This window comes from Kuraishia capsulata, genomic scaffold, assembly GCF_000576695.1.
Source record: "Kuraishia capsulata CBS 1993 genomic scaffold, Kuraishia_capsulata_scaffold_2, whole genome shotgun sequence".
NCBI classification, from domain to species: Eukaryota; Fungi; Ascomycota; class Pichiomycetes; order Pichiales; family Pichiaceae; genus Kuraishia; species Kuraishia capsulata.
The window spans coordinates 656,122-682,629 of record NW_019172951.1 but is presented as its reverse complement, the minus strand read 5'-3'; the positions used below and the strand labels follow the sequence as shown (position 1 = coordinate 682,629).

The window sequence follows — 26,508 nt, the reverse complement described above, 5'->3', positions numbered from 1 at the left end:
CTAGCAACAATTGAAGCTGCCTTCTTTTTGGAAGTGGTTGAAGGAGTGTTTACACAAATAACAGGTTGCAGATGGTTTTTGGTAGTGCGGCTCAAGCGCCCGCAGAACTGGTTATCGCACTTCTCTTTTAAATTTCAGACCAGGTTATGAATAATTGAATGATTTCCTTAGGTTAAGATATTAGCCATTGAAATCAATTATTTTCTTAATGACATTTGGTCTCCTCGGCGAGAAGTATCCTGTCTCAACACCTCTCTCAGAGCCATTGTAGCATAGGCAGAAACACCCAATTGCATCTTGATGATCACAGCCGTACTAGCTCCATCTGGTACCCCATCGAGAATCTGGCTGATTTCACCAGTTTTCCCTTCTAATTCTGCTTCTTGTTTCAATCTGAGAATCTCTAAATCGGTTCTCACCAGAGGCTCATTTGGATCGTTATACTTCCTCACAAAGTATTCCAAGTTCAATGCTCTGCCCATCACCTTTCTGTAGGAGCCTGCAAGCGAAAACTCTCGGATGCGGCTGGTCATGTTCTCAGGATCCAGTCCATCTGCTGCCATGACATCTTTGTAAACTTGCATCATTTCTGGTGTTTCTGGATACTTGATATCAAAACCAGGAGTAGGAAGCACGACATCGTAAATGGTATATTTTCCGCTGTCAACGTCAGCCTGTGAAAGGTATCTGGCACGGATGAACATGTCTTTACGTATGTCCTCCTGGAACTCCTCATCATTTTCACCGACCTTCGGTGACAGTTTAGGAGCCTCTTCGTCCAGGACCAAGTCTCCAGCAACAACCTTCAACCCGAATAGTCGTATTCTTTTGCTGGCAGCGATGTTCCACACGTATGATTGATACGCATGTCCATACATGATTCTCAAGTTTCGTGGGATTGCCATGATAGCATTGAAATAGCCATTTCCGTTCCAATCACCGTCTTCTCCCTTTCTCTCTTTCTCGAGTCTTCTCAAAATACTGTATTCAGCACTGCATCTCTTTGGCATCTTCTCTGCAGCACGCTGTGGGTTCTTCGTCTCTGCCCATATTCTTCTAGCTTCAATGGAATCTGGAACCACAATAGCCTGTTCTGACAACAGCATGTTAACGGCTTGCTTCCAATTGGCCTTAAGAAGCTGGGTACCAACTTCATGGGTTGAGATCGAAAATGTGCCAAAACGTTGCATACCAAAATAGTTGATGAAACCTTTTGCTTTCAGCGACTCCAACGAAGATTTGACGGCTACTTCAATTGATTGTCCTTCCTTGACACATTGTACATCTTTGATCGTAATAACGAATGCATTTCCTTGTAAATCTCCCAGTGACAGAGCAGAGTCTGCATATGCAAAGCCACCAAGTCTGATGCCCTTAAGCATTTTGTTCAATCCATTGACTCTTTCAACACCAAGCTTCTCCACAGAGAGTCTTTGCACGGTGACTGCCCTTCTGTCTTTAGTACCTGCGTACTTGATCCATTTGCTTGGAATTTTGAAGAGCTTTCCCAAAAGTGCAGCCACTTCCATTGTTTCCTTGTTTTCTTTGTACATGTCAAAGTGCAAGTAGTCTTTCTTGGGACCGAGAGTGTGAACCAGTTTGGTGTTATCTCCTCCGGTTCTCCTGCTACCTTTTTCTCCTTTCTTCTGTCCTTTGGTGGTCAATGCAATTTTGAAAGCATTCATGTCGGTAGTTAAAGTCTCTAGTCTTCCCTGATAGGCTTCCCTGATGAGCTTGTGAATATTGGTTCTTTCCATTTTGTCATCAAACCTATTCGAGGTCTCGAAGAATGTCCCAGTACTGAACAGCTCTTGAATATTTTCGAAGTCTTTCTCTCCGAATAATGCAACAAGTTTCGTCTTTTGTTCCTCGGACACCTGCGGTATCTGATTTGCAGAAGCAACCTCTGGCACAGCAGGCTCAACAGACTCTTCCTGTTCGTCTTCTGCATCACCTTCTCGATCAGCTTTTCTCCTCTCTCTTCTTCTCTCACGCTTGTCGGGAATACCTTCGTCCAAAAGGTGAATGGTTTTTCCAGTAGGGTCCACCTCATTTACCAGAAAGTCTGTATATCTCTGCTTCAGAAGACCAACTATACCGAATTCAGCTGACGAGATCAGTTCAGTGATACCCACATCAGATTCTTGAATGCCCTCAGGCTTCGAATCAACGGAGATGCTTTCATGCTTGAGCTTTTTGCCGTCTAGAACAATATCATCAGACACTTCTAAGGGTCTCTTATTATTTTCTAATGTCATGCTTGGAGTTGAGGCGCTTTCAAAGACGGTAATTTAACAAATGCATGTTACAAGGCATCTCAAAAAAATTATTGATTTTTCAAATGTTCCAGCCACTCATCTCTGCGCCATGGTGGCTGGGTACAATGGAGACGCGTGTCCCGCGACGAGTCCGTGAAGAATGCAATTTAGTCGTAACTTTGATTACTTTAACAATTGCAAGGGTCATTCCGTCCACAACCGCACACTGTCTTAGTTCTACGTGAAGGCTCAAGTTTCTTGGAACGATTTCCGCGCGGTTTTCAGTTTAAGATACAAAGAGGCCTTCTTTGAATATCTGCAGTTGGGAGAGGCAAACCCATCACACCTCGTCATGAGTGATACAGATAAAGCTTTACCGGATCGTGTGGTTGTTTCTCCAGAAAGGACCACCAATAATAACGATGCGGGTCAGGATAAAAAGCAGACTCAAATGACACAGCCAACACAACCGTCCGGCCATGACCTAATGATAGACACCTCGGACCAGGAGTTACTAAGCGAAGGAACAATATGTCGATTGGTATGCACATCCTCCAAGGACGGAACAACTGGACACTTTGATCTCAAACTCAAGCCCGGGACTCATTCAGCTATTGAGGAATGGACATTTGGTAGAAATCAGTTATGTGACTTCGTGTTACCGACAAAAAGCAATAGAATCAGCAACAAGCATTTCAAGCTTTGGTTGAACAAAGAGGGCCACATGGAGAACGGTAAAGTTGGTCGTTACGACTCATTGATGGTACAGGATCTCTCAACCAATGGGACATACTACAACGGGTCAAAACTCGTGAAGGGAAACAATTACATGATAACGCAAGGTGACGAGATAAGCGTTGGGATTGGTGTGCCGGCTGATGTTATAAGATATGTGGCTCTTTTCCCGATTTCAACGCGAACATCCTCTTCGGGAAGTGCGAACCTGAAAGGAGGAATAGCGGATGACTTTTTGATCAAGGATGAGGTTGTTGGGTCTGGTGCGTTTGCAACTGTAAAGAAGGGCATTGAGAGGTCCACTGGTAAAACATACGCAGTGAAAATTGTGTCGAAGAAGAAGGCCATGACAGGAGATCTTGATACCGTTAGTCGAGAACTCTTAATCCTCAAACGACTCGACCACCCTGGAATTGTGCGATTGAAGGCCTTCTACGAAGATGCCGACAACTACTACCTAGTGATGGAGTTTGTTTCTGGTGGTGACCTCATGGATTTTGTAGCTGGTTATGGCTCTGTTGGTGAGGTAGCTGGTCGTGAAATTGCTCGTCAAATCCTTGAGGCTATCAAGTATGTTCATGAGCTCGGAATCTCCCACCGTGATCTCAAACCTGACAACATTCTAATTGCGCAGGATGATCCGGTTATCGTGAAGATTACTGATTTTGGTCTGGCAAAGGTGGCTGATACGACTAATATAATGAAGACGTTCTGTGGAACACTAGCATATGTTGCACCCGAGGTTATTTCAAGCAGACATTCCAAGAGGAAGAGTCTGCAGGTCTCCCAGGCTTCTAAGGATGTCTCCTACTCTTCTAAAGTTGACATGTGGTCTTTGGGATGTTTAGTTTTTGTCATTCTCACTGCGCATCTTCCATTCAGTGGTTCCACTCAAGAGTCCTTATTCAGGAACATCACTACAGGCAATTACCACGAGTCGCTTCTGAAAGAGAACGATATCTCAATTGACGGAAGACAGTTTGTGAGAGCATTGTTGGAAGTTGACTTCATGAAACGTCTCAATGCCAAAGAAGCGTTAGAACATCCTTGGTTCAAAGGATGTGATAATGAGGATAGTCAGATCAGCTTGTCCCAGAGCCAATCTCACCAGAAACGGATTGAGAGTCAGAAACAGAGCCAGAAGCAGAGTCAGAAGCTAGAACTTGAACAATCGCTGATTGCTTCTCCCAAATTTGTTGTTCCAAAGATACCTGCCAGTCAAACTCCTGTTGTCATTCCAGGTATGAAAATTAGAGTTGAAGACTCGCCGGATAATCTCAAGCTGGAGCATGCAACTTCAATGGTATCTCTCGAAGAAGAGGAACTGAAGTCGTTTCCAAAAGCTGACAGAGATGCTTCTCAGATTGCTGCCCCACCAGGAACTTTCCTTTCCTTGATAAAGGATGCGGGTTCTGTTTCACGCGTGGGATCCATACATGTTCCTCAGGGTTGCAACCCTTTTGTGATCGGCCGCATTGCCAACTCACATTATCAAATCTCTGAAAGCAGAATATCGAAGATTCATTGCATGATAATGAAAAAGCGCCATCCAGTGCTGCAAACTTCCATCTTTGAGTCACCTGCCATGGGTCTTGATGATGTTTGGCTACTTGACTGTTCGACGAATGCCTGTTTCATTAACGGAAAGAGGATTGGAAAGGGTAGAAAAGCAAGGTTGTCCAATGGTGACCGTATCCACATCTTTGTGGACTTGCCTCACAACGAACGTCTGAGCTACAAGGTGGTGATCAATGACGGAACAGGATTATTTAATGGTGGACAGAAAAGTGGTGCAGAGTCCTCTGAAGAGATGAATATTATAGAGCAAGACGAGTACGACAAAAAACTCTTCCCTGCCAACCTTCTCGCCACAGATGCTGTGAACAGAGGGAAACGCGCTCAAGATTCAGTTATTACGACAAACCCCAAAAAGCCCAGGCGGGCGGACTTAAGTAAAATTACATGACAATTCAGCATTTGCATCAAGATATGATCCAATCTCGTACTCATCAGCTTCTGCTAAACAGTCCATTCAAACGACTACCAAGTGGCTTGAGTACAGTCTTCGACTCACCACCTGGAGTAGCATTTTCGTCATTTTCCCTCGAGTCTTCACGATTTTTCAGGGTTTCTCGAACCTTTCCAGCGGATCTCAAAGCTTTTATAATCGAATCTTTGCTCGATATGGTGACTTTCAATTCCAGGATCTCTTCTTCCTGGTCTTTGATGATATTCTCTAGTGAAACTTCATCTTTTCCATCAGAGGCTGTATCCATAATGTCATCAGCGACCGCTGACACATTACGCAATGACATGTTATACCTGGATGACTTCAGTTGTCCCTCAAGATGTGCCACATAGGATTTCAGCTCTTCAATCTCAGCTAGTTGGTCTTTATGCGTCTTATCAATGGAGCGAATACAATCTTGGAACTCGTTCCTGTTCCCTCTCACATCAAACGTGATCAGCGACTGTAAAGCCTCATTGTGATCAGCCAACGATTCCAGTCTTGGACTCTCTGTCAGCCTTTTCATGTGCTCCAACTGCTCCATCAGAATGGTATTTTCAGCGTTTAGTTGAGCAACTCTGTCCGAATCGTCGGTACTGGGCCTGGCAGGGGAATCGAACATACCATTCTCCTTCAGCTCCATCAGTTCTCTCTTTGCTTGCTCGTTTTCCTTAACCAATTGCGCAATCAGTCTGTCTTTATCAGATCCTGTCACCGTATGTAACCCGGAAATTTCATTTTGTTTCGCATTCAACGTCACGTTCTTTGCTCTGGAAGCAAACCTCAAAGTATTGACTGTTTCAGCAATTGTAGTGGACGAAAGATGAATCGTGCACAAAACTGAAACAACAGAGTTTCCACTAAGAGAAGGCTGAAGGAGACGAGTGAGCTTGGAGTCTCTATAAGGAATATGAGAACTGTTCAACGAGTACGGCTGCTGGGATCCAGCAGATTGGTATGACAATTTAGAAATCACTGTTCCCAGGGCAAGCAGTGACTTATTGATATATGATCCCTCTTTCCGTCTCTCTTGCTGAGTAGTTGCCTTCTCGGAACCAGCAAGATCACATAAACTCAAAGTTGCAAATTTCTCCACTCCGGTAGCCCGCTCAATAGTATTTATCCGTATCAGCAAGACAGCATGCGAACGAGAAGATCGTGTGTTGAAGTCAGTACCACCAGTACGTCTTATAGTGTCACCCTTCTCGATCGTTTTCATCAGATCCAGAGGAGTCGAAACAACCTGCTCTCTAAGACCCACAACCTTGACTCCATACCTCGAATCATCTCTGATGCGCAATTCTTCTTTTGTCACCATGGATCCAAAGGTTCCTCTTAGTGATGATGATGACTCTGGGTCCAAAAGGTCAAAAACACGTTCGTTATAGATCTCCAAATACGAACAGAGTATCTCATGATCGTGCGTGGTACTATTCTGCTTGACTTTGTCAAATATCTCCCAAACCGCTAGCTCAATGAGACCTTGTTCATAATCTGTTCCCTGCATAGAATAAGTCTTTCCACTGCCAGTCATACCATAAGCAAATACGGTACCGTTGTAGCCGTCCAAGCATCTTGAAATGATTGGCTTCACTGACCGATTGTACACCTCGAGATTAGGAATTGAAGGGTCGAAAACGTTGTCGAAATGAAAATCGCCGGCATCCGTGTTGGAAATTGTGTTGAAAGAGTCATCAATCTCCCAAGTCTCGTTAATTCCATTCAGAGGTTTGGGTCTAATGCTGACCTGGATTGTTCCCGTGTAGCATGGTGGGCTGTTTGTAGATGAATTGTTCACCGGGGTTTGCGACCTCATATTATTCATAGAAGCCCTTGGTCTGATGGGAGTTGTTACACCATTGATATTGGCACCGGCCCGTGCCCTGAGGTTTGACGTACTGGGAGTCATTGGTCTTCTGAGGTTCGGTGTCTTGACGCCACCTGCGGAATGACTAATTGACAACGATGAAGCAGGTCTTGAGCGTAAAGTAGACGGAGGATGGTGAAGGCCCTGTGATGACGATGCGCCTGCCATTCTAGGTCTTGTTGGAGTCTGCGATCTCAGTCTGGATGGTGTCTGTGCTGGAGGCATCCTGTCTGCCGAAAGTAGTGGAGTACGAACGTGTAACTTTAGCGTGTGTAATTTGAAATCAACTTAATGGCAATGTATAGCTTCAAAACTTTCAAACTCTAAGCAGAGAAAACCAAAAGTGATCTTATGATTGAATACATAAAGGCAACTAGTAACTTCAAGTTTGGTGTCTACAGCTTTATTGATGTATTTCCCAAAAGGGTCAACCCCCGGGTAACCGCACAACCTCATACTAAGATTAATTATTCAAAGCACTACCTTTTATGATTACAAGAACATTAATTACGAAACAAGAGACACCCTTATATTGCTTTTCCGGGTTGGACTATTTCACAATCCCAACATGACTGATAGCTTTTCTGCTCAGATCAATGCATTTAAGAAGAGCTTGAAAACCTCTTCTTCCACACTTCCCTCAGCAAGAAGAGTAGTTGAACCCGTGGTACAGCCGAAGGTGGAGACACAGCCTTCTCCAGTCAAGCCTCAGCCCATCAAAAGAGATCTGGATGAAGACAACTATGCAGAGAATTCTATTGCAAAGAGATCGAAGCCTACTTTGCAGTTAGCCGGATCTCTGCTGTCAACGCAATTATTGCATGCCGTGGAGTATATCAAGCAACATGATAACCCGATTCCTTTGAGCAGTCTAGAAAGATACTTGTCGTACGACGTGGCCCAGAATCTTCTGCCTCTGTTGAAAAATGTGAATCGAATCAAATATGATCCCAATTTGAAAACTCTAGAGTACGTTTCCTTGCACAATATTAGATCGTCAGCTGATCTATTAGGGTTCTTGAGAGCGCAGCCTACTTTCAAAGGTATCTCCGTAAAGGATCTCAGAGATGGATGGCCAAGCTGTTTAGCTTCGATAGACGAGCTTGAGGCAGACAACAAGATCCTGGTACTTCGCACGAAGAAGGAGAATGCTCCCAGACTTGTGTGGCCAAATTATGGAGGAAAACTGAATGTTATAGACGAGGAGTTTGTTGCGATGTGGAACAGAATTAAGATACCTGAAGGTGATGACCTGCAGTTGCAACTTGTTGAGAATAAGCTCAAACCAACAAGCGTTGATCCTTCATCTATACGCAGAAAGCCTGCTGCGAACCAGGACAAGAAACAAAAGAGACCAAGAAGAGGTAAGATCACGAATACCCATATGAAGGGAATCCTCAAGGACTACTCATCAAGAGTCTGAAAGTCACCTGGGAGGATTACTTTTCTATTGCTTTTGACAGATTTTGACGTTTATACATATCTTTTGAAAGCTGAGAAATGCAATTTAATTTACAAAGTGTGCTGTAGGCGAGTTCAGAGACGACTTCAAAGGCGCTCTTTGTGTTTCCTCTCTTTCTTCTCTTTTTTGTCCTTCTTCTCCTTCTTTGACTTCTTCTTGGGGGTTTCATCCACATCCATGTGATCCTCAGATCTGTTTGGTCTTTTCACTGGGGAATCCGCGGGGATTGCTTTGGCTTCATTGTAGTCGTTAGCACCGTATCCAGTGGGGAAGTGTCTCATCCGTAAGTTCTCCTCCTTGGGCACATCCTCTCTTGCAACTATCGCTTTTTCGTAATCGATGGAAGGTATTTTCACTTTCTCGGAGATGGTGTAATATTTTTGAATGGTGAGTTCCGAGGGTTTCATTCCTGAGGTAGTTTTTCCGTTGACAAGCAGGCAGTGCTTAGATGAATCGCTCTTTTCAGACTGTGCAGCTATGTCCTCTTGATATGTATCCTCCGTTAGGTTGAACGTGGAATTTCCCACTTTCAGGTCCGTTGTGGCGCCAATTTGAAAGGAAACAGGCAGTTTTTTCAGTTTCGAAAGGTCAAGCCCTTTCGGGCATTTTATAAGCCAAAGTTCCTTCTGCTTGAACTTGGATGTGTCTATAGCGGGAGGGTCAAACTTTTTGTAGCCAGCAGGTGGAGCATACTCGGGCACCTCTACCTCAGAATCAGAGTCGGAGCCGTCAACATACTCCGATGAAACGTACTTCGAGGACATTGTTTGAAGTCTGACGAATAGAATTGATACTGTAGCTGGCTTCGTAGGTTTTAACATTTGAAAAACTTGATCCCAAAAAATTTTAGATGAGGTGTGTGCGGCACAAATTGCTGCCTGCAATACGCTAAGCCGTACAAATTTCAGAGATATACTTTAACAATTATCGGTATACTTAGGAGCTTTTAGAGGCGGTGGCAGAGGTGACGGCTTTCTCATCCAAGTTGGCGATGAAATCCTGGACTCCAAAGTTCTTGTAACAGTTCTTGATAAACCAGTCACCAAACTTGGTAGAGTACTTGAAGTTGAGGATGTTCACGTGGTCGTTATCCACGGCTATATCCATGTCGTAAAGAGTCCCGTAAGCACCGTTTAACAGTGATTTCTGACTCGTCGCTGTTTCAATTTCTTCCTCACCACTTGAGATGGCCTTTGAGTTGGTGGCCACCTTAAGCTGCCTGTTGTGTAACTTGAACGACAGCAGCAGCTCGAGCAATTCGTCGTCCGATTTCACATCCATAAGCTTGGCCAGCTTAGTCAACTCCAAAGACGAGTACAAATTGAGGAACGATTTCAGATCTGGGATACTCAGAATAGACTCCAGTCTCAACCTGAAAATCTTCCAGTGCTTGTTGAGCGGATCCAGGCTAAGCTTCTTGTTACCAAGCTTGGATCTGGAGATAATGGTTGTAGAGATGAACTTAGGAGCACCGAATCTGAAGATCTCCTCGTAAACAGCCAAGGCAGCGTCTCTGCTGTCAGCTCTGCTCAGCTTCAACGATTGCTCGCCAAACTTTTCTCTGAGTTGCTGATGCAACATATCGTCCAGCTTGGTTGGGCATATCGACACACTAATCGTCAAGAGAGCAAACATCTGTTCGGATCTCTTCGTGATTATATCGTATGCACCTGAGTTTCTGTTCAAGTTCTTGGTTCTCAAAATGAACAGCAAAATGTGTTGGAAAGTTTTCACGGCATCTTGGTATCTACCCATCATCAGGTAACAGAAACCCACGTAGTAGTATGTGGTAAAGTGGCAGCCGGGAACCTTGGTGAAAAAAGCCTTTTTGTTCAACTCTATGTGTTCCATGGTCTTGAGTGCGAGAGTGTAGTCTCCCAACAAGGTGTGGATTCTCAAAAGCCCAATGATGGAAAAGTATCCCAAATTTCTGTACAGCGACAACGAACCATAGTCACCGGCAATCTCCTTGGGAGCTTGCTCTCCACCAACATTGTTGTATTTCAACTGTTCTACGATGTTGGATCTACCAACAAGAGAATACAGCGCGTTCAGAACACTGTAAGTAGACCAAACCTCTTGGTGTTGACGCAAATATTCGATCTCCTGCAACTCGGCGTTGGATGGGTTTGCCTTATTCAGCAGCTTGGACTTGTAAATCTGGAAGTTGTTGAACTGGTAGATAAACTCGTCCACTATATCCCATAGCCACTTATTTGGCAGCTCAAAGGTGACAGGACCTTCTGCGTGGTTCAGAATCAAATTGAACAAGTTGCAGTAGTTGTTGTAGGAGCCAGTTCTGATCTCGAGGGTTGGGTTCAGCTTGGAGTATATGTGCCTGTAGTAGCATTCGCTGTACAAGATAATGAAAACCTGGTCATTGTTAACCAACGACGAGATATCGGAAGGTAATGGCCAGCTCGAATTCTTAAAGAATTTCTCGGTGATTTTGTTGAAGCTGTTTTCATAACATCCATACAACTCGTAGACGTTGTTGTCCAAGTAAGATTTGTACCAGTACTTAAAGAAGCTGATCAACGGCTCGGGGATGCTGGCAGGGTAAGACGCGGCATTTCCGGTCTCTGCAGTCTCGGCACCGTAAATAAGGTAATCTTCGTTTTGCAAATCTTCCTCAAAGTCAGACATAATGAAGGTGATTGATACTGGATGAGCTGTAGGAGAGCAGCTTTGACTTCCTCCGTAAATTATGGACGCTTTTTTTTCACCATTGAGAAAGGTAGTGTGTGTGGTAATCCAAGTTCCAACTCGCGTTCTTGGGAGTCGCGGCTCACAGAATGAGTTACCGTGAGGAGCTCTTCTTTGCCAGAAATGGATTTAATCTGTGATTTTTGGATATTACAGAAACCACTATGTATTATCGCAATATTATTGCAAGTTTCGCGGGCTTTTTTGCGGCAAAATCGCGTAGTTATCATCCCCAATAGTGGGGTCGGCTTTGCCGGTGCACGCCTCGTCTAGGTGCCTTCAGCCTCTGTTGTTTACCTTGCAAGGTGACCTTAGCATGTATGTTAGATCCCTGCCAGTACTTGGAAATAAGAAGGTCAATTTCCATTGTCGCCAACGAAGATGCAGGACGCTCAATTGCTGCCATTCTCATTTGACAGCACGAAGTTTTCTTCCAAAGAGAACACTTCACAACCTAAGGAAGACCACTCCCTCGATACTGTATCAGGAACGCAAGTCCACCGCAGAATGTCTTCAATTGACGCCCAGGGTTTTAGAATACCGTTGTCACCGGTCAAGACAAACTACAAAAGGAGGGCCAATGACTACATCAGAAGACAGCAGCTTGAGGACGATGATAGCAAGAAGCTGAAAAGATCGCTAGATGCCACCAAGCTATTCTTCGGTGAATCTAGTTCGTCTTCCTTCCAGTTGCCCTCTTCCGAGCATCCGTTTCCTCTGGAGCATTCTGGTCGTATTCCCAGTTCCCCTCCAATGCCTAGTGTTGCACAGAGTTCTGATGATTTCGAGGACTCAACATTCATTATGCCGAGCTCTCCTCCTCAGTTTATGGCTACGCAGGAGACCGAGATTGCTGACGATATACCAAAAAGGGTTTTGCTGAACCCGTCATCTGATAGTCTTGCTCCTCTAGATCTGGATGAATTTGGAAGGGTTCACGCTACACGCCAGGAATCAAAATTGGACTCGGAATTTGACACCGAGATGGAGGTTGACCAAAAGGACGTTGAGCGGAGACTGCGCGAAGAAATCAACAAGATGTTTGAAAACCAAGAAAACAAGCTCAATTTCGAGAATTATGGCTTGGAGGTAATTCCTTCGGAGATTGGAGACCTAAACAATTTGACCATCTTCTCGGGATTCCAGATAGCACCAGCGAAGATCGAGATATTCATGTCCGGAAACAACATCACCACGCTTTCGCCATCCCTTTTTGATGTCAAAGGCATTACTGTTCTGAGTTTGCGATACAACAAAATCCGGAGGGTTCCTGGTGCAATTGAAAGACTCACGAATTTGAAGTATTTGAGTGTGGCCAACAACAGAATTGCCTATTTCCCTCACAACATTTTGAAATTGAGCTGCATTGAGACCCTGACGATACGACCTAACCCTTTAATCGAGCCTGATGCCAAAATTGCAACATCCGTGAATGTTGATATACCCTTTGATGAAGCCCCTACTAAGGTTTTGAAATACTTCGGGAGGATCAGATGGCTAGCTGATACGTCCACTGTTTGTGCTAAAGCCACAGCTGGTGGTCTGAGCGCGCAAAAGCTGATGCGAAACTTCAGTACGTTTTCCAGGCAGACTACGAACTTTAATACTATGTTAGGCGAGGACGGATTAGATGAAATGTTTCCTCAGTCGCAGCCAGATGTGTGTGACGTTCAGGCCGAAACGGTATCTTACGTCCCGAGGTTGACAGAACTCACACTGCGCGAGATTTCTAAATACAAGATCTCTGCATCAGAGCTGAAGAAATGGAAAACGCACATTCCACCCAGACTGAAGAAACTGGCATTCGATGCACTGATTAATGGGTCCAACGGAGAGACCTGCGGCTGGTGTGAAGAGAACATTGTTGATGCAGTGGCAGAGGTGATGGAATGGTGGGATGTGAACCAGATACAAAATCTCCCCATACAGAGAAAGTTCTGTAGTGGGAAATGTACGATACAGTGGCAGGATAGTATTAATGTGCGCCAGGCTGGGTTGAGTGATTGAATTGGTCCCCGGGGTTCTCTGTTTAAATCGTATGAGAGAAGCGGAATTAGTTACCGGACCAGAATCTAGTCTTAATGAAGATCCTTTATGTATGTTTCCAGATGCATAGATAATTTCACCGAGTATGTAGCTCGCCTGAACCCGAGACCGACATCTGCATTTTTTTTCTTCAATAATAGATTATCTTACATGACACGGCACCCCAATAGCCAATGAAGGCCCTCATCGTGCAGAAAGCCGTTGCGCCGAGCCGGTCTTCCCCAATTGAGCCCCTCTCCGCCAGCGCATGAAGCGTTTTGGGTAATGGCATCTGGTGGGCGCACTAAGGTCTTTGCGCAAGCCCAGTACAGAGCGCAAAGCAGAATGGAGTAAACGGGTTAGAACGGAAGGTGCGACCTCGGATTAGGCCCAAAATAATTGAGGCCAGCGCACTGGATTCTGCAAAATCTTTTGAGATAACACAGATGCGCGTGGGGGACCTATCACAATCGAGATTTCTATCTCGTTATCTGCTACGCCATTCTGCGGCATAAGGCCCTGCATTAGCAGGGTATAAGAGGACAATGATATCCTCTGGAAAAGTTTTTAGCGCATAGGTATCTACTAGGGAATAATCACTACTTACGCGAAATGCTCTCCGCAGTGAAATCCACAGTTTCTGTGCAAAGGCTGGAGGGTATCCACACTCAACAGTCTCAGATTAGAGATATCGATGCTCGCCATGTCGCGAATGATGATGATCTTTTGGCCGAGATTGGCTACAAGGCAGAGTTGAAGAGAACCTTCTCCACATTCCAGATCTTTGGTATCGCATATTCGATCATGGGACTTTTGCCCTCTATCGCTTCTACTGCTGGTATCGGTCTTACTGCTGGTGCGTCTGGGCTAGTGTGGTCCTGGTTCGTTGCTGGATTTTTCATTTTGCTTATTGGTATAGGTATGAGTGAACTTTCGAGTGCGATCCCAACCAGTGGTGGTTTGTATTACTGGACCCACTACTACGCTCCTGAAAAATACAGAATTCCAGTCTCTTTCGTGATTGGCCTGTCTAACACCATGGCCCTCTGTAGTGGTCTTTGTTCCATTAATTATGGATTTGCCCAAGAGGTCACTGCTGCTGTGTTCATCAACTCTGACAACACCTTCGAAATCACCCAGCCCAGATTGTACGGTATCTTTGCTGCCTGTACTGTGTCGCATATTCTCATCACCAGCTTGAGCAGTAAACACATCTCCTACTTGCAGAGCACCTCGATTGTCTGTAACACGGGTTTAATTGTGCTTTACTTCATCGCTTTACCTGTGGGAACTGCCAAAAACTCTAGCTTCAATGGCGGAAAATTTATCTTTGGTAATCTGGGAAATTTCGAGAGCTGGACCACTGGCTGGCAATTCATGCTCTCTATGATGACTTGTGTTTGGACCATTGGTTCCTTTGACTCGTGTGTCCACATGTCCGAAGAGGCTAAAAACGCGTCCAGAGGTGTTCCAGCTGGAATCATCGGTTCTATTTTTGTCTGCTGGGTTGTGGGATGGTTTATCTGCATCTGTACCGCTGCCTGCATGTCCAGCGATGTCGGTGCCGTTTTGGATACCGAGACTGGGTTTGCAATGGCTCAAATCGTCTACGACTCCCTCGGAAAGAGATGGGCAGTTGCCATGATGTCATTGATGGCTTTCTGCCAGTGGTTGATGGGAGCCTCCATTTTGGCTGCTCTCTCCAGACAAGTCTGGGCTTTTGCCAGAGATGATGGTCTTCCATTCTGCTCGTTTGTCAAAGTTGTCAACAAAAAGCTTAGAGTGCCTATCAGGGCCGTCTGGTTTGGTGGTATCTTGGCTCTGATAATTGGCTGTCTTACATTCGCAGGTTCGACCGCTGCAAGTGCGCTTTTCTCCCTCGCTGTCTCCGGTAACTATCTTGCTTGGGGTACTCCTATTTTTCTGAGATTGACTTCTGGAAAGTCCAGATTCAGACCAGGTCCATTCTACTTGGGAAAGATCAGTGAAGCTGTTAACTGGGTTGTCTGCTTGTGGATTGTTTTTATCATCATCCTGTGTATGTTCCCAACCGGCACGACCGTTGATGAGACCACCATGAACTATACTGTTGTTATCTCGTGTGGTACTTGGTTGTTGTCGATTCTGTACTTCTATGTCTACAAGTACAAGAACTACCATGGTCCTGCCTCCAACTTGGCAGATCCTGCCGAAGAGGCAGTTGAGAGTGTTGACAACTCCTACGAAGTTACTGAAAAGGTATAGCTAGTTAGAGAGGCTGCAATTCTTTTAAGCATTTTTTCAATTTTTAAGAACTGTTACAAGTTCAGATTACATTCGCTCATCGTCACGTTTGTCTAAACAGCATTATTTGTTAGCATCTGTGTAGTTCACTGGGAATGATCCTGCCTGCCCAGTCGTTAAGTTGCGGCCGTTCCACCAGCCTTTTCCTGTTTTTTCTGTTATCTCAATCTCGTCGCCAGCATTAAACTTCAGGTCATTGATCTGAACCCCTTCAAAGTCATACATAGCAATGCAAGTCTCTTTTGGGGTGAGTCTTTCGCTATCAGCATAGATTCTCTCAACATCCATCGTGATTTTGTCGAGCAAAAGCTGATGAAAATGGCAGATTGAAATATCTTTTGTGGAAGCAGCTATATTGTCGTGGCTATTGTGAAATGTTCTGACAATTTCCGCAAACTCGAGTGAATTCGCCGAGAATTTGAAAACGTTATTGATTGTCTGCATCGTTTCCTTGAGCTGATAAAACAGGTATGCGTTTGCATAGTAGATCATCGTGAAGATATGCGTCATGAATCTTTGCACTATACGCATGAAAAGGGGAAGCTCATTTCTCAGCGAATAGTTGTAGTTATCCAGAGTCTTTCTGCAATCTTCCATGCGTACTCTGAGGTCCATTTCTTTCTGTTTGCTCTTTATCGTATCTTCGTTTCTGGCGAGTAGCTTTTGGTACGATTCGTCGTAGAGCCTGCATTCAATCAAAGCATCGTTCTGCCTTTTTATAAACTTGGATACAGCCTCAAATTCTTTCAACAATGCTTTAAGAGGAGCTATGATCCTTGCAGCTGAAACTGACGTGACTTCCTTGACTTCAACTACAAGGCTTGACAACAACTCAGTATAGACATCTGTCTTCTTGTTGACAGTTGACTCATTTTTCAATAGATTCAAAACCTTTGGGTCCATTACTCTTGAAGTATCTGCGTGGTTCTGGCCTCCAGCTTTTGGCCCCAAGATAGTCTGTACGCTCAACCCAATGCCCACGCTGCATTCCAGCATCTTGACGAAGCAACCGTTGAATTTTACAATTGAGGCTTCTAACTGGCTTACTGCAGCAAACATGGCCTTGAACTCTGATTTCAGTTCTTGTTGCTCGGGATCTTCGTCAGTGTTACCATAATATGTCTTGTTTCTTAAAACTAGTGGGATCTTTCACATCATTAGTAGTGGCTCAATAACTGAAGATGTGTGGTATTATATTACTCTTGATATGTTGTTTTTGATATCTGTCCAATCGACGTTATGGATTCCTCTGGTAACTCCCATGTCTCAAGTAGATTTCACGCAGTGTGTGAAGCGCCAGTTTAAACTTTGTATTCAACTTGGTCTGGCGCCGCACTCGTGAAGCCGCAGCTTATCTATATAGGAGTGCGCCACCCAACTAGTTTTGACTTTGTCTTTCTTGAAGTTACACAGACTTTGTCGTGCTCTCTTCTCTGCTGAGTATCTCCACAATAATGGCTAGTTCCTTGGATTCGCCCAAATTTAAAAGGCGGAAGCGTCCGCAAGGCGAATCTGGGTGGTCTGACGAAAGTGAATCGGAGCAGGAGCTGGTCACGGAGGACAGACACATTGAGTCCAGTGGCTCGGATAATGTGCCCCAGATCCCAAAGACTGTTCCACATCAAGATGAAGAAATCCAGGAATTTCAATCTGAGGAAAATGTTGCACATCTCAGGAAACTTGCAAGACAGCGATATTTGTCTCAGCGAGAGCAAAAACAGGTCCTGTTACTGGAGAAAGTTGTTGCTGATTATGAAAAAGACATCGAGGAAGTAGGCTGGGAAGGTTTGACAAAAAAAGAGCAGAAAGAAATTACTCTCCAGCGGGAGCTTTTGCAAATGTTTCGCGATCGTGAGCAGCTTGGTCAAGAGACTGGATATCAGTTACCATCAGATTATGTGACTGAGAGCGGCAAAATTGATAGGAAGCGAAAGGAAGAAGCCTTACATGCATCCTTCAAGGATGATGGAAATCGCGATTTGGATTGGGAATCGGAGCAGGTAGCTAAGGCACGAAAGCTGGTGGCAACCTCGCGCATGTCTGAAGATCAGTTTGAGTTTGTCTTCGATAAGTCACAGATGGTCAACTTCGTTGTGGATAAGGAGCTCGAAGATGAACTGGAGAAAATCAAGCAAAAAGAAGCATTTGAGAAGCAGATCAAAGACGAGGAAGCCAAAATCAAAAGTATAGATGAAGTTCGCAAATCTCTGCCCGTGTATGAGTACAGAGATTCTCTTCTCAAAGCCATTGAAGAGTATCCAGTTCTGATCATTGTGGGTGAAACAGGCTCAGGTAAGACCACACAACTGCCTCAATTCTTGTTCGAGGCAGGTTATACGAGTGATGGGAAAAAGGTTGGCTGTACTCAGCCAAGAAGAGTTGCAGCCATGTCGGTTGCAGCTCGTGTGGCAGAAGAAGTTGGGTGTCGACTCGGTGATAAAGTTGGATACACTATCCGTTTTGAGGACAAAACCTCCGAGAAAACGGTTATCAAGTATATGACTGATGGTATGTTGCTAAGAGAATTTCTTACAGATCCAGAACTTTCAGGTTATTCGGCCATGATGATTGATGAGGCTCACGAAAGAACTCTATCGACCGATATTCTCTTTGGACTCTTGAAAGACATTTCGAAGTATAGACCCGACTTCAAACTTTTGATCTCATCGGCTACCATGAACGCAAGAAAGTTTAGTGATTTCTTTGGCGGTGCTCCAATATTCGACATTCCAGGAAGACGATTTCCTGTTGATATTCACTACACTGCCCAGCCGGAAGCAAACTATCTTCATGCGGCAATTACAACTGTGTTTCAGATACACACAACCCAGGGTGAAGGAGACATTCTGGTGTTCCTGACAGGTCAGGATGAAATTGAAACCATGGCCGAAAATTTGACGGAGACATGTCGGAAGCTGGGGTCTCGTGTAATGGAAATGATTGTTTGTCCTATATATGCTAACCTTCCCTCAGAGCTGCAACAGAAGATTTTCGAGCCTACCCCTCCGAAGGCTCGGAAAGTCGTTTTGGCGACAAATATCGCGGAGACCTCTATCACCATTGATGGAATCTCTTTTGTCATTGATCCTGGGTTCGTGAAAGAAAATGTGTTCAATCCAACAACCGGAATGGAGAGCCTGGTGGTCACTCCGTGCTCAAGGGCATCGGCTGATCAAAGAGCAGGAAGAGCAGGAAGAGTGGGGCCTGGCAAATGCTTCAGACTATATACAAAATGGGCTTATACCAATGAGCTGCCGCCAAACCCTACACCTGAGATTTTGCGCACTAATCTTGCTAGTGTCGTGCTTCTGTTGTTCTCTCTGGGTATCACAGATCTCATTCATTTTGAGTTCATGGATCCTCCCTCGTCTGATACGTTAATCAAAGCCATAGAGTTGCTTTATGCTTTGGGTGGGCTTAATGATAAGGGTGAATTGACAAAGATCGGTCGCCAAATGGCTGAGTTTCCAACAGATCCGATGCTTGCAAAAGTCTTACTGTCCAGCGTGAAGTTTAAGTGTCTAAAAGAGGTTTTGTCGATTGTATCGATGCTGGGTGAGTCCGGGTCTCTATTCTACAGACCGAAAGATAAGAAAGTATACGCTGATAAGGCCCACGAGTCCTTCGCTAATCCTGCTGGAGATCATCTGACACTGCTCGAGATATGGAATCAGTGGGTAGAGACTGAGTACTCCTATCAGTGGTGTCGAGACAACTTCCTGCAAAGCAAGACACTTAATCGGGTCAGAAACATTAGAGACCAATTGGAGCGACTTTGCAACAAAGTTGAGACCTTTGTGGACTCTGATGCTCACTCGGATACAGCGATTGATCCATTTGTTCTTCAGACGAATATCAGAAAGGCAATCACCTCTGGATATTTCCCCAATGCAGCAAGACTGTCAAAAACAGGAGACAACTTCCGTTCTATCAAGAAGAACCAAACGATTTTCGTACATCCTTCTTCAGTCATATTCTCCCAAAAGCCTCCTCCAAAGCTTGTTCTGTACCATGAACTTGTTTTGACAAGTAAAGAATATATGAGGAATTGTCTGGTGATCGAAGAAGCATGGCTGAAAGAGCTTGCACCTCATTTCTTCAGAGGTGATGAATTGGAGCAAGATCAAAGGAAAAGAATGCCCATACGTAAGTAGGATGCGCCTCAATCATGACTTATAGATTAAATATGCTGAAAAATGCAAAAACATAATTATAAGAAAGATATCATTAATGACAATAATAATAAAAGACATTCAAAACATAATGAATTAGCTCCTAAATTTTGCTATAAGACTGATTTGCGAAATCTCTTAGCAAGGTCACTTTTCTCGAAGTTTTCAGAATTTTCCCAAATCACCGAATTCCCCAAAATCCCCAAAAAGCGCACTTAATCCTTTTTTCCTACTCTATTTTAACTCATTGAATTGTCCTTTAATATTCAATTATACCTTTTCAATGCCTCTCTAAATTCTTCAACAAGTGTTTCATTCTCCTTCTCCGTGCCCACGGTGACTCTCAGACAACCTGTGCAGCCAAGTTCCTTGCCTCTGAACCTCACAACGACATTGCGCTTTGTAGCCAAATAATTATAGACATTATTAGCAACTTCATTATCGGGGTTCCCTTCCTTATTCAGCACCTCAATGAGCAAGAAATTAGCATCCAAGCCACCTCTGTTCTTTCCGATACCTTTGAGTTCCAACAGGTTCTTCAGTAGGATACCACGCTGTTCCACAATAGTGCTACAGGTCTCCCTCATTTTTGCCAAAGCTTCTGGAGTTGTAGCCCTCAAAGCAACGTCAGAGGTCAAGTTGGAGATGTTGTAAGGATATTTCATAGAGTTGAGTAGGAGTGACACCTCCGGAGTCGAATATGTGATACCCAGCCTAATACCAGCAAGACCAAATGACTTTGAAAGGGTCTGAAGAACAACTAAACGTGGAAACTTGTTAACGAATGGTGCCAAGGAGGATCCGATAGGGGAAAAGTCCACATAAGCTTCATCGGCAATCACCAAACCATGCCAGGTATTTTGCTCGAGCTCTTCCAGCAACTGCACAAAAAGCGTCAAATCAATCTGAGCAGCAGTAGGGTTTCCTGGACTAGTGAGATATATCAACTTGATTGAGGGATCATTCAAAACCGAGCTCAAAATCATCTCTTTGTCAATCTGGAAGTCATCGAGCTTCAAAGGAATCTTCACGAGCTCAACGTCATTCACCTGTGCGCAGATCCCATACATGCCATAAGTAGGAGGGCAAACGAGTAGCCTCTCCTTACCTGGCTGGCAAAAACAACGAAGCAAGGCATCAATTGACTCATCTGAACCGACACCAAGACACAGATTTTCGGGCGTTAGCTTCTTTTCGACTCCTTCAACCAACGGAACTGGCACAATAGCCCCCTTAGTCGCAGCCTCAGAATTTCTAAAATCACATATCTTCTGTTTCAGCTCGATCTGGTGAGGATCAGGATATCTGTTCAACTCTAAGCTCTCTTCTCTAGCGGAAAGAGCGGCGGAGGGACCATGGGTATTCTCATTAGCGTCCAGAAGCAGTCCTACCTTGAAGTCGTCCCTAGCACAGCGATATGGCTCCAAGCCCAAGATATTACGTCTTGCAATCTTGGATATGTCAAAGGTCATATTCAGTACTGGTTTCAGAAAGTTGAAGAAAGGAATTTGGAACGAGACTGTAATTATATTGGTTTGACCCAGAAGAGTTGACTCATTGACTGCCAATTTTCACTGTGCCATCAGAGGCATGAATTACTGAGAGAGAACAGATAAGGTCTGAAAAAATGCCGAACGGCTAATTCACCTGGTTATTCAAAAGATGATAAAAAAGGTGTAAACACTTTTAATACAGGGTAAACTAATCTTTAACATCACAAAGACTAGACTTCACCATAGGGTCTGAAATCCCATGAATTTGACTTCGTCCATATATGTTCCTCATCTGCCGCACCATCCACCTTAGACTTCTTGGCCTTGCCGAAATCGACATTATCAGTTGATCTTTTTCTATCGCCTCCAAAAGATATTTGGTCAATGCTTTTATTCATCTTCTCGAATTTGGTTGCCTGAATCAGCAGGCTCACTTTCTTCAGTAGTTTTTCGTCATCTTGTACCTTGGTCTTCAAACCTTCAAGAAGAAGAAGCCTATTATCGATGGATACATCTTCTATGTGGTCTAACAGACTCCCAACTTCGCCAATATCAGTTGCAACATCAGCGATCATCCTTTGTATCCATTTTTGCTGTTGATTTGCCTCATTACTTCCATTGGTGGATAGTATTTCCACAGTCGAGATGTACCTTAAAACCGTTGAGGTTGCTTTGAGATAACTGATGATGGGGTTGTAAAACCTGAGGAGTCCATCTATTTTGCCCTCGCTCAAGAAATCACCAACAATGAATATTCTGTCAAAAAACATAGTCTCCAGAAAGAGGGTTTGATTCTGATCATAAAGGATTTTTAGGTTCTTCAATGAGTCCCAGTATTGCTTTCCCGAAACGCTAGAATCACCCGGCTTGAACATCTTTTTCACGTCTTCTCTTCGTATCTTGCTGTAGGCTTTGACTTCCTTTTTAATTGTTTTCACGTATTCCAGCTCGTTATCTGTCAGTTGTTTTAGCGTGGCTTCTGTTTCGTTCTCTGTGTTTTCCAATGCCAAATCCCAGTAGTTTGCCTGTAACCATTTCAAAGCATTTTGACAGGTAATGCGAAGCATGGACAAACTAGGCAACGCCTCGTGTGTACCAGCATGTCTTAGTTCCACAAAGTATGAGGGAAGCCCAAGTACTTGTGCCAACTTGTGTAAGGGTATTGTGAATCTCGCTCTCTGATAGGGGTCCAACAACCCATTCACAAACTTGATGATAGACATTGTGTAGGAGAGTTGGATTGGAGTCGGGTCAGTTAGTATACCTTTAATAAACATTTCGTCCAGAAGGACAGAGGATGTCAGGCTTGAGGTAGATTCTATCGAATGCGGCACATTTCCTCTTGTGAGGTAAGCCTGAACTCTTTGTATAGCCCTCTGCCTGAGGTCTTCAGGCTCTGTTGAAAAGAACCACTGTTTCAAGACTCTGAGATCTTGAAGAGATTTGTAAGGAGTAAACTGAGGATTCGCCATCAGCCAAAGCCTTTGGTTCTTGTTATGATATATAGAGATAGAAAGAATACATGCCTGGAGACCATCTGGCCCAGCTCATCTCCATGCCACTATAAATATTTCATCTGCACTTACACGCACCTCAAATCCTTAGCGAGACATACCTTCAAGAATGGGGCTTTATCTCTCTACCATAAATTTAAATCTTTTGCTTTTGGAACTACTTTATTGAAACGAACGACGTATAATAGGCTTATCGGCATAGGGAAAAACACAGCCAAGGATAAGCCGAGGATGGAAGCGCAGGCTCTGGACAACATCTCTAGCCGATGGTGTACACAATCAATCCAGAAGAAACAGCAGCCAACCCAGAAAACCAAACGAAAAGATGAAGAATTAAAAAATCGTGAAAATGAATTACCGAATGAGCCAAAATACCAAATCTAAACGTAAACGCTGGACGAGTCAACTTGCATTGAATGATGGAGGAACTCTTGATCTTCAACGGGTGGATGATAACCTTTCCCTTGAAAGTAAGGATGCAGCAAAGCTCTTTTGGCCGAGATTCTAGATGCTGGGTCATAGACGAGCAGATTCTTTAGGAGATCAACACCTTCGTTGTCCAAAGTAGGGGTCAAGTCCTCCAGTCTTGTTGGTTTCCACCTGGGGAATGATGGCTTGTAGTCCGGAAGATAGTTTATTTCAGGCCATACAGCCTCGGTAGGAGTACCGAGGACTCTGAAGATCCTGAAAATCTGATCGATTTCAGAGTCACCAGGGAAAATAGCCTTTCTAACCACCATTTCCCCAAAAATGCACCCTACAGACCACATATCAACACCCGTAGAGTACTGCTTTCCACCCAACAGAATCTCGGGGGCTCTGTACCAAAGGGTGACAACTTCGTGGGTATATGCTCTGAGCGGAACACCAAATGCACGCGCCAAACCGAAATCTGCCAGTTTCAAGTTACCTTCCTTGTCAATAAGCAGGTTTTGAGGCTTTAAGTCCCTGTGCAAAATTCTATGGGCGTGGCAGTAGTAGAGTCCACGGATCATCTGCAGCATGAAGCGTTTAACCATGTCACCGCCCAAACCTTCTTCGCCCTGTATTTTTTCCATGTATTTTTTGAGATCTAGATCCAGAAACTCAAACACAAGATACAACTTGTGGGAGTCCAAGTGGACAATGTCGTAGAGTCTGACGATGTTGTCATCTCTAAGCTCTTTCAGCAGAGAGATCTCCCTAATCGCAGTAGACGGAACACCTTCGTCCTCAGATTCCAGACGGATCTTCTTCAAGGCAACAATACGGTTGTTGTTCTTGGTGTCTAGAGCCTTATAGACCACACCGTAAGTTCCTGTGAGAAATTAGGATCGTTGTCCGGCACTTGATAGGAAGGGGCACGCCCAGGAAATCTTCAAACACTAACTTACCTTCTCCGACCTTTTCCAGCCTTTGAAAATCATTGATATCAACCATGGTGCCGGTTTACTAAGAATTTTTCAAAACTAAACTGTTTCTTGAGGAAAACAGTGCCCGTGAACGCGTCTTACAATGTACTCACAGTAGCTATTCCACGAAGGTCTTAAGATCCAATCGACAACAACACTGATTTACGTGCATCTACCGTCCGCATCGGGAAATACCCTTTAAATCCCGTCCAAATGTAGCAATGACGGAAATGTTACGTATATTTTTGAGCTATATTTCAGTATTGAACCATAAATATTTATTCTTTCTTCTGGTTTCTGGCAGCCTTCTTCAAGGCTCTGATTCTGATAGATTTGTGCATGTTCAGATTCAAGGTGTTGGCAACTTTACTGTAGACCCCGACCGTGTTCTCAATCCACCAGTGCATCAAGGCGTGAATTGGGTACGGAGTGGAAGTAGCATATCTCTCCTGGGCACCACATCTGCGTCCTACATTCTTCAGCACCGATGCAACAAACACCTTGGGAGTAGGAATAGACAGAGATGAGCGTCTAATTTTCGACATGGCAGATGTGACGAGGTATGAGATAACCAGTTCAACGTCTACTTTGGACGATTTGAGCTCACCGGCCAAAGCGTTGGACCAACTTTGCAAGAAAGCCTTTGAACCCGAATAGGTAGCAAGATATGGTGTTGGAAGTAAACCACCAAAGGAGCCCATAGTCAGTACCAATCCTCTGGACGAGGCCTTGGTTTTGACAGAGTTCACAATGGTTGGAACCACGGCTTGGGTGATCTTCAAGGTTACCAGGTTGTTGATGGTCACGATGTCTGTTAATTCCTTCTCTTCAGTCTCCAAGAATGGAACTGGAATTGAGTGCGATTGGCCAACGTTGTTGATCAAGACACTCACAGGCAATCCCTCAATGGCTTTCCCAATAGCGATATAGTTGGAAGGGGAGTCCACGGAGGCATCGAAAGCCACCACCTTGGTTTGAACTTTATACTGAGCTTCCAGTTCAGTTGCCAGGGATTCAAGTTTGGATTGAGTACGAGAAACAAGAACAATGTTTAGACCTTTTTTCGCCAATTGCTTGGCATACTCTTTTCCGATACCGTCAGATGCCCCTGTGATCAATGCCCAACATCCTTTTTTGGAACCGTATTTTTTGAACTAAAGGCCCACGGTTAGTATCAATTACTGTGAAAATTAGCCCTTGAAATCAAATGCACGCCAGAAACTTACATCAACAGCTGGCAACAGGAATAGATCAAACAGTAGAGCCAAGTAGCTGAGGGTGGTAGTAGTGAGCTTGCACGCACCAACAACCAAACTGGCACCAACTAGAACCTTCAATGGAGTAGAATCAATATCAGATAAGATAGACGTCATTTTAGATGGGATTGTTCAACTTCAATGCTATGGAGATAAGGGAATGTAAAGAAGTATGTATGTTAAGAACTGGCCAGTTAAAGGTAGTTGGCCCAACCAATTTTCAGATCTGCAATTTCCATAAGCGTTATGTCCAAGCTTAAGTATGTACAACTACCGACTTTAACAACTGCAGAGAATACTTGCAACCGAAACATAAAAAGATTAGAATAAACACTCTGGACCCACTATAATACAAATAATCGCCTATTTCTTTGCTTTTTCAAAGATAATTCAACGCCTCAAGCTTCTCCTGCGTGAGTTGAGCCCTGAGACCCTCAACATGACACTGCCTTTTGCTCGCCTCTAGTTTCTGCTCAATCTCGTCCTTCTTCTTTAGCAGCTTCAAAAGCTGCTCGGTTTTCAAATCACACTCCGTCAGCGCGTCGTTGAGCTTCTTTTTGGCATCATCAGGCAGAACGTCTAATCTTACTACCCAGTGATGGAACTCAACCTTAGGCTCCTCCTTTGGCTCTGCTTTTTCAAGAACAGAACCTGGACCTCCATTGAAGGAATGTGGAGATGCTCTGCTATCGCTAGCTCTATGGTGGTTACTGCTTTCCTCGCGATATGACCTTGGGCTCCTGTAGTTTGAGTGCTGTTCGTTTCTCCAGGAAGAGTTGTAACTGTCACGATTGTCACGAGCATCGCGATTTTCACTTTGGTATCCTGGACCTGATCTGTAGCCCCCGTTTCGATACGATGGACCACGCGGGGCTGGATTGCCCTGGCGGTAATCATCCTGATAATCATCGTAACCACGATCTCCGCGATCACCACGATCGTCATCATATCGTCCACGGTAACCTCCACCCCTCTGTCTATCAGATCCTCTCCAATAGCCGCCTCTACCTCTTGAAGAGTAATGTGAGTCGTATCCACCTCTTTCTCCTCGACTGTCTTGGTACCTGCCTCTGTAACTTTGGCCACTCATCTTCTGCGGTATGTCCGTGAAAACCAACTATAAATGGCAGAGTATTTCTACGACAGTCCACAATACCTGCTATACTTCAGTAAATGATGAAAGTTAGAAAGACTGCACCCACGTGATAAAACAAAACAATGCTTCGTTCGCCAGCTGAGATAAGCTCCTCCACCCACTCAAGATATTCTCTAAATTTTGATTGTTGGTACACGACCCAGACCTCTGACTCTTGTTGGGTGGGTGACGAAACGAAGGCT

The 26,508-nt window shown here is 44.3% G+C and overlaps 15 protein-coding genes across 15 annotated transcripts; 5 read left to right on the top strand and 10 right to left on the bottom strand.

The window, feature by feature from the left end:
* Positions 1-197: 197 nt before the first annotated feature.
* On the bottom strand, positions 198-2,258 carry KUCA_T00001649001 (uncharacterized protein; the record flags this gene model as incomplete). Its single annotated transcript, XM_022603850.1, has 1 exon — positions 198-2,258. One exon carries the CDS (start codon positions 2,256-2,258, stop codon positions 198-200), a length of 2,061 nt encoding a protein of 686 aa, XP_022457690.1.
* A 352-nt stretch (positions 2,259-2,610) lies between these two features.
* KUCA_T00001648001 (uncharacterized protein) lies at positions 2,611-4,959 on the top strand (the record flags this gene model as incomplete). Its single annotated transcript, XM_022603849.1, has 1 exon — positions 2,611-4,959. One exon carries the CDS (start codon positions 2,611-2,613, stop codon positions 4,957-4,959), a length of 2,349 nt encoding a protein of 782 aa, XP_022457689.1.
* A 43-nt stretch (positions 4,960-5,002) lies between these two features.
* On the bottom strand, positions 5,003-7,093 carry KUCA_T00001647001 (uncharacterized protein; the record flags this gene model as incomplete). The annotated part of the gene is made up of 1 exon (XM_022603848.1): positions 5,003-7,093. The coding sequence occupies one exon, from the start codon at positions 7,091-7,093 to the stop codon at positions 5,003-5,005; it is 2,091 nt and encodes a 696-aa protein (XP_022457688.1).
* Positions 7,094-7,436: 343 nt separating this feature from the next.
* Positions 7,437-8,291, top strand: KUCA_T00001646001 (uncharacterized protein; the record flags this gene model as incomplete). Its single annotated transcript, XM_022603847.1, has 1 exon — positions 7,437-8,291. One exon carries the CDS (start codon positions 7,437-7,439, stop codon positions 8,289-8,291), a length of 855 nt encoding a protein of 284 aa, XP_022457687.1.
* Positions 8,292-8,416: 125 nt separating this feature from the next.
* Positions 8,417-9,094, bottom strand: KUCA_T00001645001 (uncharacterized protein; the record flags this gene model as incomplete). Its single annotated transcript, XM_022603846.1, has 1 exon — positions 8,417-9,094. One exon carries the CDS (start codon positions 9,092-9,094, stop codon positions 8,417-8,419), a length of 678 nt encoding a protein of 225 aa, XP_022457686.1.
* Positions 9,095-9,266: 172 nt separating this feature from the next.
* KUCA_T00001644001 (uncharacterized protein) lies at positions 9,267-10,976 on the bottom strand (the record flags this gene model as incomplete). Its single annotated transcript, XM_022603845.1, has 1 exon — positions 9,267-10,976. One exon carries the CDS (start codon positions 10,974-10,976, stop codon positions 9,267-9,269), a length of 1,710 nt encoding a protein of 569 aa, XP_022457685.1.
* Positions 10,977-11,417: 441 nt separating this feature from the next.
* Positions 11,418-13,043, top strand: KUCA_T00001643001 (uncharacterized protein; the record flags this gene model as incomplete). The annotated part of the gene is made up of 1 exon (XM_022603844.1): positions 11,418-13,043. One exon carries the CDS (start codon positions 11,418-11,420, stop codon positions 13,041-13,043), a length of 1,626 nt encoding a protein of 541 aa, XP_022457684.1.
* A 630-nt stretch (positions 13,044-13,673) lies between these two features.
* On the top strand, positions 13,674-15,305 carry KUCA_T00001642001 (uncharacterized protein; the record flags this gene model as incomplete). Its single annotated transcript, XM_022603843.1, has 1 exon — positions 13,674-15,305. The coding sequence occupies one exon, from the start codon at positions 13,674-13,676 to the stop codon at positions 15,303-15,305; it is 1,632 nt and encodes a 543-aa protein (XP_022457683.1).
* A 102-nt stretch (positions 15,306-15,407) lies between these two features.
* KUCA_T00001641001 (uncharacterized protein) lies at positions 15,408-16,247 on the bottom strand (the record flags this gene model as incomplete). Its single annotated transcript, XM_022603842.1, has 1 exon — positions 15,408-16,247. The coding sequence occupies one exon, from the start codon at positions 16,245-16,247 to the stop codon at positions 15,408-15,410; it is 840 nt and encodes a 279-aa protein (XP_022457682.1).
* A 551-nt stretch (positions 16,248-16,798) lies between these two features.
* On the top strand, positions 16,799-19,498 carry KUCA_T00001640001 (uncharacterized protein; the record flags this gene model as incomplete). The annotated part of the gene is made up of 1 exon (XM_022603840.1): positions 16,799-19,498. The coding sequence occupies one exon, from the start codon at positions 16,799-16,801 to the stop codon at positions 19,496-19,498; it is 2,700 nt and encodes an 899-aa protein (XP_022457681.1).
* A 284-nt stretch (positions 19,499-19,782) lies between these two features.
* On the bottom strand, positions 19,783-20,988 carry KUCA_T00001639001 (uncharacterized protein; the record flags this gene model as incomplete). The annotated part of the gene is made up of 1 exon (XM_022603839.1): positions 19,783-20,988. One exon carries the CDS (start codon positions 20,986-20,988, stop codon positions 19,783-19,785), a length of 1,206 nt encoding a protein of 401 aa, XP_022457680.1.
* A 251-nt stretch (positions 20,989-21,239) lies between these two features.
* On the bottom strand, positions 21,240-22,481 carry KUCA_T00001638001 (uncharacterized protein; the record flags this gene model as incomplete). Its single annotated transcript, XM_022603838.1, has 1 exon — positions 21,240-22,481. One exon carries the CDS (start codon positions 22,479-22,481, stop codon positions 21,240-21,242), a length of 1,242 nt encoding a protein of 413 aa, XP_022457679.1.
* A 422-nt stretch (positions 22,482-22,903) lies between these two features.
* On the bottom strand, positions 22,904-23,942 carry KUCA_T00001637001 (uncharacterized protein; the record flags this gene model as incomplete). Its single annotated transcript, XM_022603837.1, has 2 exons — positions 22,904-23,820; positions 23,897-23,942. 2 exons carry the CDS (start codon positions 23,940-23,942, stop codon positions 22,904-22,906), a joined length of 963 nt encoding a protein of 320 aa, XP_022457678.1.
* A 250-nt stretch (positions 23,943-24,192) lies between these two features.
* Positions 24,193-25,287, bottom strand: KUCA_T00001636001 (uncharacterized protein; the record flags this gene model as incomplete). Its single annotated transcript, XM_022603836.1, has 2 exons — positions 24,193-25,068; positions 25,141-25,287. 2 exons carry the CDS (start codon positions 25,285-25,287, stop codon positions 24,193-24,195), a joined length of 1,023 nt encoding a protein of 340 aa, XP_022457677.1.
* Positions 25,288-25,549: 262 nt separating this feature from the next.
* KUCA_T00001635001 (uncharacterized protein) lies at positions 25,550-26,260 on the bottom strand (the record flags this gene model as incomplete). Its single annotated transcript, XM_022603835.1, has 1 exon — positions 25,550-26,260. The coding sequence occupies one exon, from the start codon at positions 26,258-26,260 to the stop codon at positions 25,550-25,552; it is 711 nt and encodes a 236-aa protein (XP_022457676.1).
* Between the last annotated feature and the right edge of the window lie 248 nt (positions 26,261-26,508).